The 12,581-nt window shown below is 40.2% G+C and overlaps 1 protein-coding gene across 3 annotated transcripts in view; it reads left to right on the forward strand.

Moving 5' to 3' along the window:
- LOC127426290 (translation initiation factor eIF-2B subunit alpha-like) overlaps positions 1 to 12,581 on the forward strand; it is a 63,415-nt gene that overhangs the window by 10,981 nt on the left and 39,853 nt on the right. For all 3 annotated transcript variants that reach the window (XM_051673015.1, XM_051673008.1, XM_051673024.1), the window contains exon 3: positions 1,316 to 1,452. In XM_051673015.1, the coding sequence (XP_051528975.1) occupies positions 1,316 to 1,452 (137 nt within the window). The remainder of the gene's footprint in view (positions 1 to 1,315; positions 1,453 to 12,581) is intronic.

The following is a 12,581-nucleotide window of genomic DNA, read 5'->3' on the forward strand; positions in this document are numbered from 1 at the left end:
TACCAATCACTCTTTAAGTATCACCTTGGAAATGGCATAGCCACGCCCTAACAACCATTTATGGGACCCTAGCAACCACCACCCATTAACTTCCATTCAAAATGTCTCAGAAGGATATCTTCAGAACAGAATGTCGTAGACACTTGGAGATTGGCTCTTTTGAGTCAGGTTAGTAAGCAGCCAATAAGAATTACTCTGTTCTCTGGCTAGCCATACCCTGGCAACCATTTAGAGCACCCTAGCAACCAACTCTATTGTTTTCACTTAGAGTGTGATATCTTCAGATCAGAATGTCCTAGAGACATGAGAGCTGGCTTGTTTTAATTGGGTGAGCAATCAGTCTTCAAGTATCATCATGCGAACTACATAGCCTCGCCCTAGTAACCATTTAAAGCACCCTAGCAACCAAACACCATTGACTTCCATTCAAAATCACTAAGATGGGTATCTCAGGATCAGAATGTCGTACAGACTTCTGGGTTGACTTATTGCACTCAGGATAGCAAAGAGCCATGTTAAGTATCACCCTGGTAACTGCTAATCAACCATTTAGAGCACCCTAGCAACCAAACCCCACTGATTTAAAATCGGTTAGATGGGTATCTCAGGATCAGAAAGTCGTAAAGACTTCATTGTTGGCTTGTATGTCTCAGAACAGCAAGCAGCCTTCTTGGTATCACACTGGCAGCTGCCTAACAACCACATGGGCTTACCCTAGCAACCAAGTAACAAATCACATATCTCTGCACCAGAACATCGTAGAGACTTCCGGGTTGACTTATTTCACTCAGGATGGCAAGGAACCTTGAGAAGTATCACCCTGGTAACTGCTTTGCAACCAGATGGGGTTACCCTAGCAACCAAGTAACAAATCACATATCTCTGCACCAGAACATCGTAGAGACTTCCGGGTTGACTTATTTCACTCAGGGTAGCAAGGAGCCTTTTCAGTATCACCTTGATAACTACCTAGCAACCAAATGGGGTTACCCTTGCAACCAATTTGCCATTCATAAAAACAAACAAGGGGTAGGGTTGCATAGGACTTCTTGCAGCTGTCTGTCTGTCTGTATGATGTTCCTTCTGTCTGTCTGACTGTAAGACCTTCAAACTTCCAACTCTTCAAACTATTTTAAACTTTCAGACAAGGCTTTGTCAAGCCAACATAAAGTTTGTCTTCAAACTTTACTATCTAGTTTTCTCTTATTTTCTTTCTCGTTGTTCAGAACTCTCCTGGTATGCACTCTTATTTTGTGTTTAGAGATATGAGCCCTGAATGTGATGTGAATATGAAATAATTTTTGTGTCTTTTTAGGTGAGACTATTGTTGGCTTGAGAGAGAACATGACACAGGCTATACACAGACTACAGGAGACTGATTCATCAGTTGCTGTCTCATCTGGAGGAGAACTCTTCCTGCGTTTCATTAGTCTTACCTCACTGGAACATCCGGTCAGTAAGACATTTGTGTGTAGAGTGAAGCTAGTTGGTCTGTTGGAGAATTGACCCTTCACTAAGCTACGCCCCTCTTGTTTACCTTTGCTCGCTCAGACAAGCTTTGTAGAACTTTCCATAGGAATGAATGGGAGATTGCCATGAACAGCGCATTTATATTTTAATATATATTCTAATAACATTCTAATGAAAGGAATTGATAGTATTCTTATGTGGGCTGGAATGAAGAGTGACATTTTAAAGCATATATGTCTGATTTTTTTGTAAAAGATATTGTAAAATTACACCGTAATTTAATTGAAATCTGTGTAGACTGTGAATCTGGATTGAGGCAAACAATCATCACGGTCACTTGAAAAGAGAAAAGCATAATTTGATAGTGATTACACACCTGATAACATTAGTGTAAGTGAACATAACTGCTCGTATCATCTCAAAACACACTCACTATGATGCTGTTAACTTTTCATTTAGAATTGCCTTTGCTAACATTTACACTTAGTCATTTAGCAGACGCTTTTATCCAAAGTGACTTACAAAGAAGCTAGCGTAGAAGAAAGATTTTTTTTTAATATATTGTTAAATATTAAGGAAGTGCATATAGTGTGGATTGCTTAAGTGCTCTCAGAATAGATGTGCTTTCAGCTGGTTCTTGAATGTTGAGATGGTTTCGGCAGGTCGCGTGGAAGTTGGAAGCTCATTCCACCACAGAGGAACAAAGAAAGTGAATGATCGTGAAATAGACTTTGGGACCACCAGGCTCCACTCGTTCATTGACTGCAGAGTGCAAGTTTGGACATAGATCTGGAGGAGTGAATTGAAGTAGGCTCTAAAGTAGACTCTGTCCTGAATGCCAGAAAAAGCCTTGAATTTGTAACGGGCAGCTACAGGTAACCAGTGGAGTGAAATCAAGAGTGAGGTGTAGGGTTGTGCGGTTTACTGGTACTAATGAAGTATTGCGATACAAAAAAAATTAAAATGGTACTATATCATCTTGTTGCTAATTTCGGTACCATATTACAATATGCTGTCATTAGCAAAATGATATGAGATGTGATAGATTTGAGATGAAATCAATGACAATTTGAAAATAAAAAACTTCTGGACATGGCCAAGTGTGATCATTAAATAGCAGAAGGATGTAATTTAATTAAATAATATACAGTCACATGCGCTGCATGCTACAGAATGAACAAGAGGTGCCGCTCTGCTCTGTCATGATTCCCACATGCACAGACACACGGGCGCGTGCATGTGCACACACTCACTCAAACTCAACACACACTGCTGGTGGTTAATTTTCATTCAGTGTGTTTAGAGTATAAATGGCTGTTAACACTTAAATTAACTCCTCGGGTGCAGCTCGGAGATTTCAGCTCAAGAGTCGCAATAGGAGTATCCCAGCATTAATGGGAAGCTTGATATAACTAACCCATAAAAACAGGAAGAACTCAAAAGGTCTGTCATATTAAATGTCCCGCTAATATGAAAGCTCTATTCAAATGGATGCGTGAAAATATAAATATAACTACTGTATAAAAATTTTAAGTAGCAATAATACTCATAATAACAATTATGTAGTATTAAATGGTTGTATTATCATTATTATTATATGTAAGCAATATCACAAACACATGCAGCCTTGTGCCACAGGTAATCAGATTTTTTTCAGTAATACTGTGAAGCTCTGTTGTGCAGCATTTTATTTAAAAAAAAAAAAATTATTTGTTGATTATAGTATCGATTTAGTATCGATACCGAGGTACCAGGGCTGGTATCGTACCGAAACCAAAATGTTTGTATCGGAGCAACCCTAGTGGGGTCACGTGAGCCCTCTTTGACTGATTGAAGACCAGATGTGCTGCTGCATTCTGGACCATCTGCTGTGGCTTAATCGTGCTAGCTGGGAGGCTGGCCTACCGAGCATTACAGTAGTCCAGTCTTGAAATGACCAGAGCATGGATCAGTAGCTGTGCAGCATATTAAGACAGAAAAGGTCTGATTTTCCTGATGTTGTAAAGCGCGAACCTGCAAGACCTGGCGGTGGTTGAGATTTGGACAGTGAATTTAAGTTGGTCATCTATGATTAATCCCAGATTCAGAGCTGTCCTGGTGGGTGTTAGTGTAGTTGAACCAAGATGAAAAGTTAGGTTGTGATCAACAGATGGGTTGAGTGGGATCACGACGGAGTTCTGTCTTGGCAAGGTTGAGCTGAAGGTGACATTCCTTCATCCAGGCCGAGATATTCGAGAGGCAGTAGAGGTCTGCATGGGCAGCAAGTACTGTTGCAATAGGCTGTATTTTATGTAAGCATATAGGCAACATTTGTAACAGTTTTTTGTGGGGGGTGGGGGGGATTTTTCCCCTTTTTCTCCTTTTTCTCCCAATTTGGAATGCCCAATTCCCAATGTGCTTTTAAGTCCTTGTGGTCGTGTAGTGATTTGCCTCAGTCTGGGTGGCGGAGGACGAATCCCAGTTGCCTCCGCGCCTGAGATCGTCAACCCGCGCATCTTATCACGTGGCTTGTTGAGCGCAACCATAGGTTGCATATTCATTGCAATGCACATTAAATCTCTTAAACTCTCATCCTCCACAGACTGTGGCTATCTGCTTTGCTGCAGCAGTCGTGAAGCCGTATTCATGATTCTTGTCAGGGAGACAACTGCTTTGAACTCCACATGAAAAGTGCTTGCAAAAAAGTCACATTCTGCATTTTCATGATAGTTAAGACTTGACGTGCTTCTGTGGTAATTACATTGCGCCTTACACAGGCTGCAAAGTACTTGATTTCTGTCACAAGTCCCATCTGGGCTTGTTTTTACAAATAGCATTAAGAGGTCTATTCATTAACTAATCTCTTTTTTTGAATGAATCTTTTAAGTGAACAAATCGTTCTCATTTACCTCCAAACACTGACTCATATTTCTCGTTCAATTACATCTCTTGCTTTCGAAGCCAATGAGCTCTACTGCTTTTCATGCCTGTAAAGACATTATGGCGTGAGCCAATAGCATTTGTGTGTGGGCTGTGAGGGAGCATATCATTGGTTTGACCCACTGAATGAATACACCCCTTCGCTGAACCAGTTTATTCAGTCGTTTGAGCCTGAGAAAGATGAGACATCTCATTAAATGAACCAACTGAATGTAGTGGTCATCTCGTTCGTGAATGAGAATCTGCTGAATGACTCGAGGAGGCAAGTCATTCCTTCAGTTCGGCATGTGAGTCAATTGGCTTCAATAAGAAGAGAAAGGGGTGAGATGCACTGAGACAAGTTTATAGGTATGCACAAAACATACCCCACAATTTATGAATGTGTAAAAATTACTGAAGACCCTGCAGTTAAAATTACATGAATTACGAATGGAAATGTTGTGGTTTGGTGCACAGTGTAAGATATGTAGGCTTTTTTTTTCTGATTAACATTTTATTGATTCATATAGATAACAAGAAAAAGCAAAAGAATATAACTAACTAACAGAATCAACATTTAACCCCCAATATTACCCCTCCCAATCCCCAACCCCACCCTGACCCTCAACAACATCCCTGTGGTCACACATGATTATACACACACACACACAAAATAAAAAAAAAAATAGAATCACACACTTAAAACTAAACTTCTCTCTCCACTGACCTTCCCCGAGCGCCCTCCAAAAACGCCAAATAGCTGCCCCATTTCCCATCAAACGAATCCCAATTCCCCGGCCTTCTACATAACAATTCCTCGAAAGCCGCCACCCTCCCCATCTCCGTGCACCATTCTTGAAATGAGGGCGCTCCAGCCGACTTCCATCCCCTTAAAGCAATTTGTCTGCCAATCATAACACTGGTTAGGAGCCAATTTTTTTTGTGTGTTTATCCCCTATATTGATGACTGCCCCATCACTAAAGTACAGAGTCTGGGGCAAAATTAAATTTGAGTGCCCAATACATCACACATAAAACTCTGAACCTTCAACCAAAATTCTTGGATCTTAACACACCACCAAAAAACATGGGTTGTGTCTCCATCATCTGATTGGCATCGCCAGCAGGTGGGTGTACCTTTAAGACCAAGCCTATACAATCTAGAGGGGGTCCAATAAAATAGATGTAAAATCTTAAATTACATAAGGTGCACCCTTGCATCTGTAGATGTAGGCTTGACATTTTTTTTAATCCTTGCCCATACTCCCTCTTCCAATACTTCTAAAATAATAGTTTAGATCTTTCTCCCACAATCTCTTGAGAAGACGAAGCTCCGTCCCCCAGACTCTGAATTAGCAGAGAGTAATACACTGATGCCTCATGACCTTTTCCAAAAGCAGTAATCACCCCTCCCAGAGTATCTGCTGCTTTAGGGGGGTGTATGCTTCTCCCAAAAATAGTACAGAGCAGGTGGCGCAGCTGTAAATACCGAAAGAACTGAGATCTGGGAATCTCAATATGTTGAACCATATTTTCAAAGGATCTCAACACTCCACTCTTATATAGGTCACCGAGCGTATTAACCTCCCTCTCAATCCACTCTGTCCAGCAGAAAGGGGACTTATTAATGCATAATTTTGGGTTCAGCCATATGCTTGAGGCTACATTTAAATAAATGTCCGAATTAAACACTCTGGACACTTTTGTCCATACCGAGTGCAAATGCGAGATAACGGGGTGTAACTTAACTTCTCCAGTTAGTTTGATAGGCTTTGTAATGGCGAAATAGGGGCAAGAACTTCCTGTTCATTACAAAACCAGGGAGGGGCTCTCTCAGGTGGGAGCAACCAGTGAGCCAAATGTCTGAGACCGAATAAATAATAAACAAACTCTTGGGTAGGCCTAGCCCACCTTTGTCAATCAACCTATGCAACTTACTGAAATGTAATCTGGGACGTTTACCATTCCAAATGAAGGACTTTGCTGTGCTATCAAACTGCTTGAAATAAGAGTGGGGGACATCTATAGGGAGAGACTGTAGCAGGTAGTTGAATTTTGGAATACAATTCATTTTAATAACATTAACCTTCCCAATCATAGATAAATGTAATGAAGCCCACCTGCCCACATTGCTCGAAAACCTTTTTATTAAAGGGTCAAACTTAAATTTAGAAAAGGAATGAATAATTCTGTGGAGGCAAGGCATAGATCTAGAAGGGTCGAAGACGAATAATAAAATATAATCTGCATAAAGCAAAAGCTTATGCACCACACCTCCCACCACCACCCATGGAAAATCATCCTCCTTTCTTATCGTGGCTGCTAATGGTTCCAGGGCAAGACAGAACAATAATGGGGAAAGAGGGCAACCCTGCCGGGTGCCCCTATCCAGAGTAAAATAATCAGAAATTAATCCATTCATTTGCACCGCCAGTACCAGGTGTCTATACAGTAACTTAATCCAACCAATAAATGTGCTCCAGAACCCGTACATTTCCAAAATCTTAAAAAGAAAATCCCATTCTACCATATCAAATGAGATGGTGAGATGGCAGCGACCAGAGTCTGATCATTCGCCATTGAACACATGATATTGATGAAATGCCTAATGTTATCAGAAGAGCTACAGCCCGAATAAACACCACCTGATCCATATGTATAAGAGATGTCATAACTTAATCGGTTAGCCAAAATTTTTGACAATATTTTACATCTAGCTGGATTAGGGAGATTGGATGATAACTTTTACATTCGCTTGGATCTTTGTCCTTTTTAAGAATCAGACTGATCCGGGCTTGTGTCATGATTAAAGAATGGAAAGCTTCCTCCAATGATTCAGTATAAACTTCTAACAAAAGTGGAGCCAGTTCTATAGCATAGGATCTAAAAAATTCTGCAGCAAAACCATCTGGCCCCGGAGCCTTGCCAGTAGGTAGGGACTTAATTACCTCGTCAAGCTGCTCCAAGGTTATCTCAGAATCAAGAGCGTTTTTTTTGCTCAGTCTTCAGTTTAGGAAGATCTAATGGTTCCACAAAGTTTCTAATATCTTCATCAGTAGACGAAGACGTGGAACTATAAAGATCAAGATAGAACTCTTTAAAAGCGTTATTAATATCAATGGCTGAGGTAAAAATTTCACCACCAGCAGATTTCACTGAGGGATTGGTAGAAAAAGACTCTCTCTGCTTTATATATCTAGCCAAAAGCTTCCCTGCTTTGTCTCCCGACTCAGAGTATGACTGTCTTGCCCTGAATAACCAAAACTCCACTTTCTGCAACAAAATAGTATTATATCTCTATTTCAATCGGGTCAATTCTCTGAGGCCATCAGATGACATACGGCGCTTCAGCTCTGCCGCTGCACTTTTAATATTTCCTTCCAACTCCACGAGTTCTTGTGCTTTGGATTTTTTGATGAATGAGGCATACTGTATGATCCAACCCCTAAGAACCGCCTTAAGTGCCTCCCAAGCAACGCCCACAGAGGATACCGAGGACCAGTTGGTCTCCATATAAACACTGATTTCAGTCTTTAACATTTGTTGGAAATCAGGATTTTGCAAAAGGGACACATTAAGGCAGCAGCTATATGATTTATTTTTCTCTATATGTGGCAACACCTCTAAAGGCGTGATCCGAGACTAAGATATTTCCAATTGAGCAATCAACAACAGATAAAATGAGGGATTTGGAGATAAAAAATAAAAAAAATCTATTCTAGAATAAATCTTATGGACTGATGAAAAAAATTTGTAGTCTCCACCAGATGGGTTCAAAAGTCTCCAAATATCTGTAAGACCAAGATTTTTACACATCCTGTGAAGCGTCAATGTTGCTCTAGGAGGCTTGCACGCTTTTGCTTCACTATGATCAAGGACTGAGTCCATCAAAAGATTAAAGTCTCCTTCCAAAATTATATCATGAGGGGTGCCAGTGGCTTGCAACATCCCTTCAAGATCTATAAAAAAGCCCTGATCATCAGCGTTAGGTGCGTAAATATTAGCCAAAATCAGATTTTGCCCCTGAATTTCTGCTAAAATAATAATGACTCTCCCTAATTTATCTTTAGTCTGTTTGAGACATTTGAATTGTAAATGTTTATTTACCAATATAATGACTCCCTTGCTCTTACTTGAGCCAACACTAAAGAAAACATGTCCACCCCATATCTTCCCAAATTTTTCAGCTTCCTGCGGGGAAAGATGCGTTTCTTGAAGAAACACTATATCATATTTCTTACGTTTAAGAAAAGAAATAACCTTCCTTCTTTTTATGGTGTGCCCCAACCCATTTACATTCCATGTGGAGAGAGATAGTACACTCATACCAACATTCGACATTTTGATATAATTGAAAAAATTAATTGTGCAAAAAAACAAAATTATGAAGACCACATTTCAACATCAGCGCAACAATAAAACCCCAAACTTCCCCCCGAACAAAACAAACAGAAATAAGAAAAACGTGCGCATTAACCCCGCGCACGAAAGTGCCAACCGGCGTCAATCCCTTAAAACTCATGTTAGTCCATGTACGCGAGCCCCCGCGACAACTTTGCCATCGGATTGCTCAACTTTGCCTCACAAATTTGTAAGCCAAAATTACATAGCATCAAATATTTTGTAAAACAAACCCCAGCCAATAGGCAGAATAAACACAATGAACGTGTAGACTCATTTACAGAACTGTCTCAAAGGTGTGTTCCTTCACAAAACAAATTCCAGACGATATAAAGCCGTTCAGTTTCCTCGGTCAGACAAACAAATCTTCAGTGAGCCAGCTGATGAGTGCAGCAGATGACATAATCATTCCAATGTCCCATGAAAATACTCCACAAATCATACTCCAGTCAGCAGGAGGCATAAGCACAAGGAACTGACAGATTCATCCATAACTATCCCGAAGTAATTTTATTAACAAAACAAGCTCCAACCGCTAAGCGGAACCAGCACAAAAGGAAACGAAACATGCATCCCGGTTCCTCGGATGGTCAAGAGTCAATTCACTCAGAGACCGCATAAAAGTATATCCCATGATTTACACAGTCCACCAACTTCATAAAAGACATCCTTTGTGTGGGCATGTTGATATTTTGCGGTCATCCGTAGTGTCTATTCTCAATCTGCCCGGGAACTTCATTGTAAAAGTGATCTTCCGTCAATGCAAAAGTTTCTTTAAGGAAAAGTGTTAATCCACAAAACAAAACAAACTCCAACCACTCGTCGGAGCCAAAGCAAAAAGAAACAAAAATGGCGGCCAGCTTCCTCCGAAAGCCAGAGAATGTTCAGTGAGTCAGTCCACTCACAAGAAAAACTCCCAATGGTTACTCAACCTTTGTTTCAATAAAAGACATTGCCTGATTGGGACATGTAAATACTTTGCTGCCTTCCTTGGTATTTATTCTCAGTCTGGCTGGAAACATCAGAGCAAAAGAGATCTTCGCTGATGTAAGAGTTTCTTGCATTCCCTAAACCGATCGCGTTTCTCTCGTCGAGTTCGCAAAGTCTGGGAACAAGAAAATATTGTAATTCTTCCAAGAAAGCTTTCCTTTGCTCCTTGCCTGGCGCAACACGAGATCTTTATTGGATGATTTCAAAAATTTGGCCAGAATCGATCAGGGCCTTCCTCCCTCAGCAGATCTGTGAGCTGGGACTCTGTGAGCTCGCTCGATTTCCAGCTTGTGGCCTGTTATGTTGAGCAGACCTTCGTCAACATCACCGACATGTTGGACAGTTGACGCTGGATTCCTTCTCCCGCCGCGCCATCCAAATCGAGTCCCCGGTCCACAGGCCTGTCTGGGCTTTCATCTTGAACCCGTAAGTGTCTTTTGATGTCTCCAGAGCCCGAGGATTTTGACTTCTTTGCCATGTTTACCTCGAACAGTAAATGTGTAACTGGGTTTATTGAATTTCACCGGATTATATCATGAAAATAATTTTAAAAATTAGCAAAGTGCACAGAGCTGTCTCTCACACGTCTGCCCTTCGCATGGTGTCACCGTACTCTCGATGTTTTCCATTGTTAAAGTAGCTTAATCTATTGAATATTTCTTCCTTGTTTTCTCATATGAATTAATGAGTAACTATCATAACAGGCTCTGCTTTCCCCCACGAGTATGCAAGGTTTATATTGCAATTCATACAAGGGCATAGGAACGATCTGAAAACTTGGGGGCATTCTAAATCTCATCAGCCTCTCTTTAAAATATCACAGTTTTAAAGATTTAAAAAAAACACATAGAATGTGTTTTATGTTTTTAAGAATATGTGATATCATTTGAAAGCATATCAACTGAACTTTTAAGAAACAGCATTTTTTATGATAGAACTTTAATAATTAGAACTAAAATGTAGAAACCATGTATGAATGAAAATTTTCATATTAAACAAAATAATTATCATTTAATTTAATGACTGTCAAGCATTTCAAACACTGGTCCAGTTAGCCAGAACCAAAGAATCAAAGCACACACACACACACAAAATAAATAAATAATTCCTTAATGTCTGTGCCAAATATGACTTGCCTTAAAGATTTCAGAAGCTTGCCTCACCTTTCTGTCTAAACTGTTGACTTGGTCACTGATCTTTTTTCTTCTTTTATTTTTTTATTTTTATTTTTTTTTTCTAAAATAGATATGCCACAAACATCACCATTACCATAAATCTAAATTCAAAGTAATAGCCAAACAAAAACATGGAAAAGTCAAAGAACAATATTATTATTTAGATGTATATTTAGGTGCTCACATGTATAAATGAGATCTACTTTTTCATAATGTTATTATAGCAAGATCTACCATACACAATATGTACATAGTTGGTAGTAAAATTTGACATTTCTCTGTCCCTATTTTGATACCACAACAAATAATAATACTTCTTTTTTTTTTAAGTATGTAAACCTTGTTTCAAGTTTTCAAGTAATTATTCAAGACAACAGTCTGTAATCGAATAAAACAAAGAAATACATGAATGAAAAATAAAAGCAATAAATAGAAACAAATTAAAAACAACAGAACAATATTTTATTGTCATTTGCAAAGATCACACGTGGTAGAAACTAAGCATTAAAATAAATTAATCTGTTATTGCCTTTCGTTTAACGCATTATTATCGTATCAGCAAAATCCAATATCAGCGACCCCTAATTCATTTGTTTTGATATATTGGAACATAAACCAATTTTAATATGATGTGTGTGTGTGTGTGTGTGTGTGTGTGTGTGTGTATATATATATATATATATATATATATGTACACTATATTGCCAAAAGTATTCGCTCATCTGTCTTTAGACGCATATGAACAAGTGACATCCCATTCTTAATCCATAGGGTTTAATATGACGTCGGCCCACCCTTTGCAGCTATAACAGCTTCAACTCTTCTGGGAAGGCTTTCCACAAGGTTTAGGAGTGTGTTTATGGGAATTTTTGACCATTCTTCCAGAAGCGCATTTGTGAGGTCAGACACTGATGTTGGACGAGAAGGCCTGGCTCGCAGTCTTCGCTCTAATTCATCCCAAAGGTGCTCTATCGGGTTGAGGTCAGGACTTTGTGCAGGCCAGTCAAGTTCTTCCACACCAAACTCGCTCATCCATGTCTTTATGGACCTTGCTTTGTGCACTGGTGTGCAGTCATGTTGGAACAGGAAGGGGCCATCCCCAAACTGTTCCCACAAAGTTGGGAGCATGGAATTGTCCAAAATCTCTTGGTATGCTGAAGCATTCAGAGTTCCTTTCACTGGAACTAAGGGGCCAAGCCCAGCACCTGAAAAACAACCCCACACCATAATCCCCCCTTCACAGCTGGCACAATGCAGTCAGACAAGTACCGTTCTCCTGGCAACCACCAAACCCAGACTCGTCCATCAGATTGTCAGATGGAGAAGCGTGATTCGTCACTCCAGAGAACGCGTCTCCACTGCTCTAGAGTCCAGTGGCGGCGTGCTTTACACCACTGCATCCGACGCTTTGCATTGCACTTGGTGATGTATGGCTTGGATGCAGCTGCTCGGCCATGGAAACCCATTCCATGAAGCTCTCTACGCACTGTTCTTGAGCTAATCTGAAGGCCAAATGAACTTTGGAGGTCTGTAGCGATTGACTCTGCAGAAAGTTGGCGACCTCTGCGCACTATGCGTCTCAGCATCCGCTGACCCTGCTCTGTCATTTTACGTGGCCTACCACTTCGTGGCTGAGTTGCTGTCATT

This window comes from Myxocyprinus asiaticus, chromosome 3, assembly GCF_019703515.2.
Source record: "Myxocyprinus asiaticus isolate MX2 ecotype Aquarium Trade chromosome 3, UBuf_Myxa_2, whole genome shotgun sequence".
NCBI lineage: Eukaryota > Metazoa > Chordata > Actinopteri > Cypriniformes > Catostomidae > Myxocyprinus > Myxocyprinus asiaticus.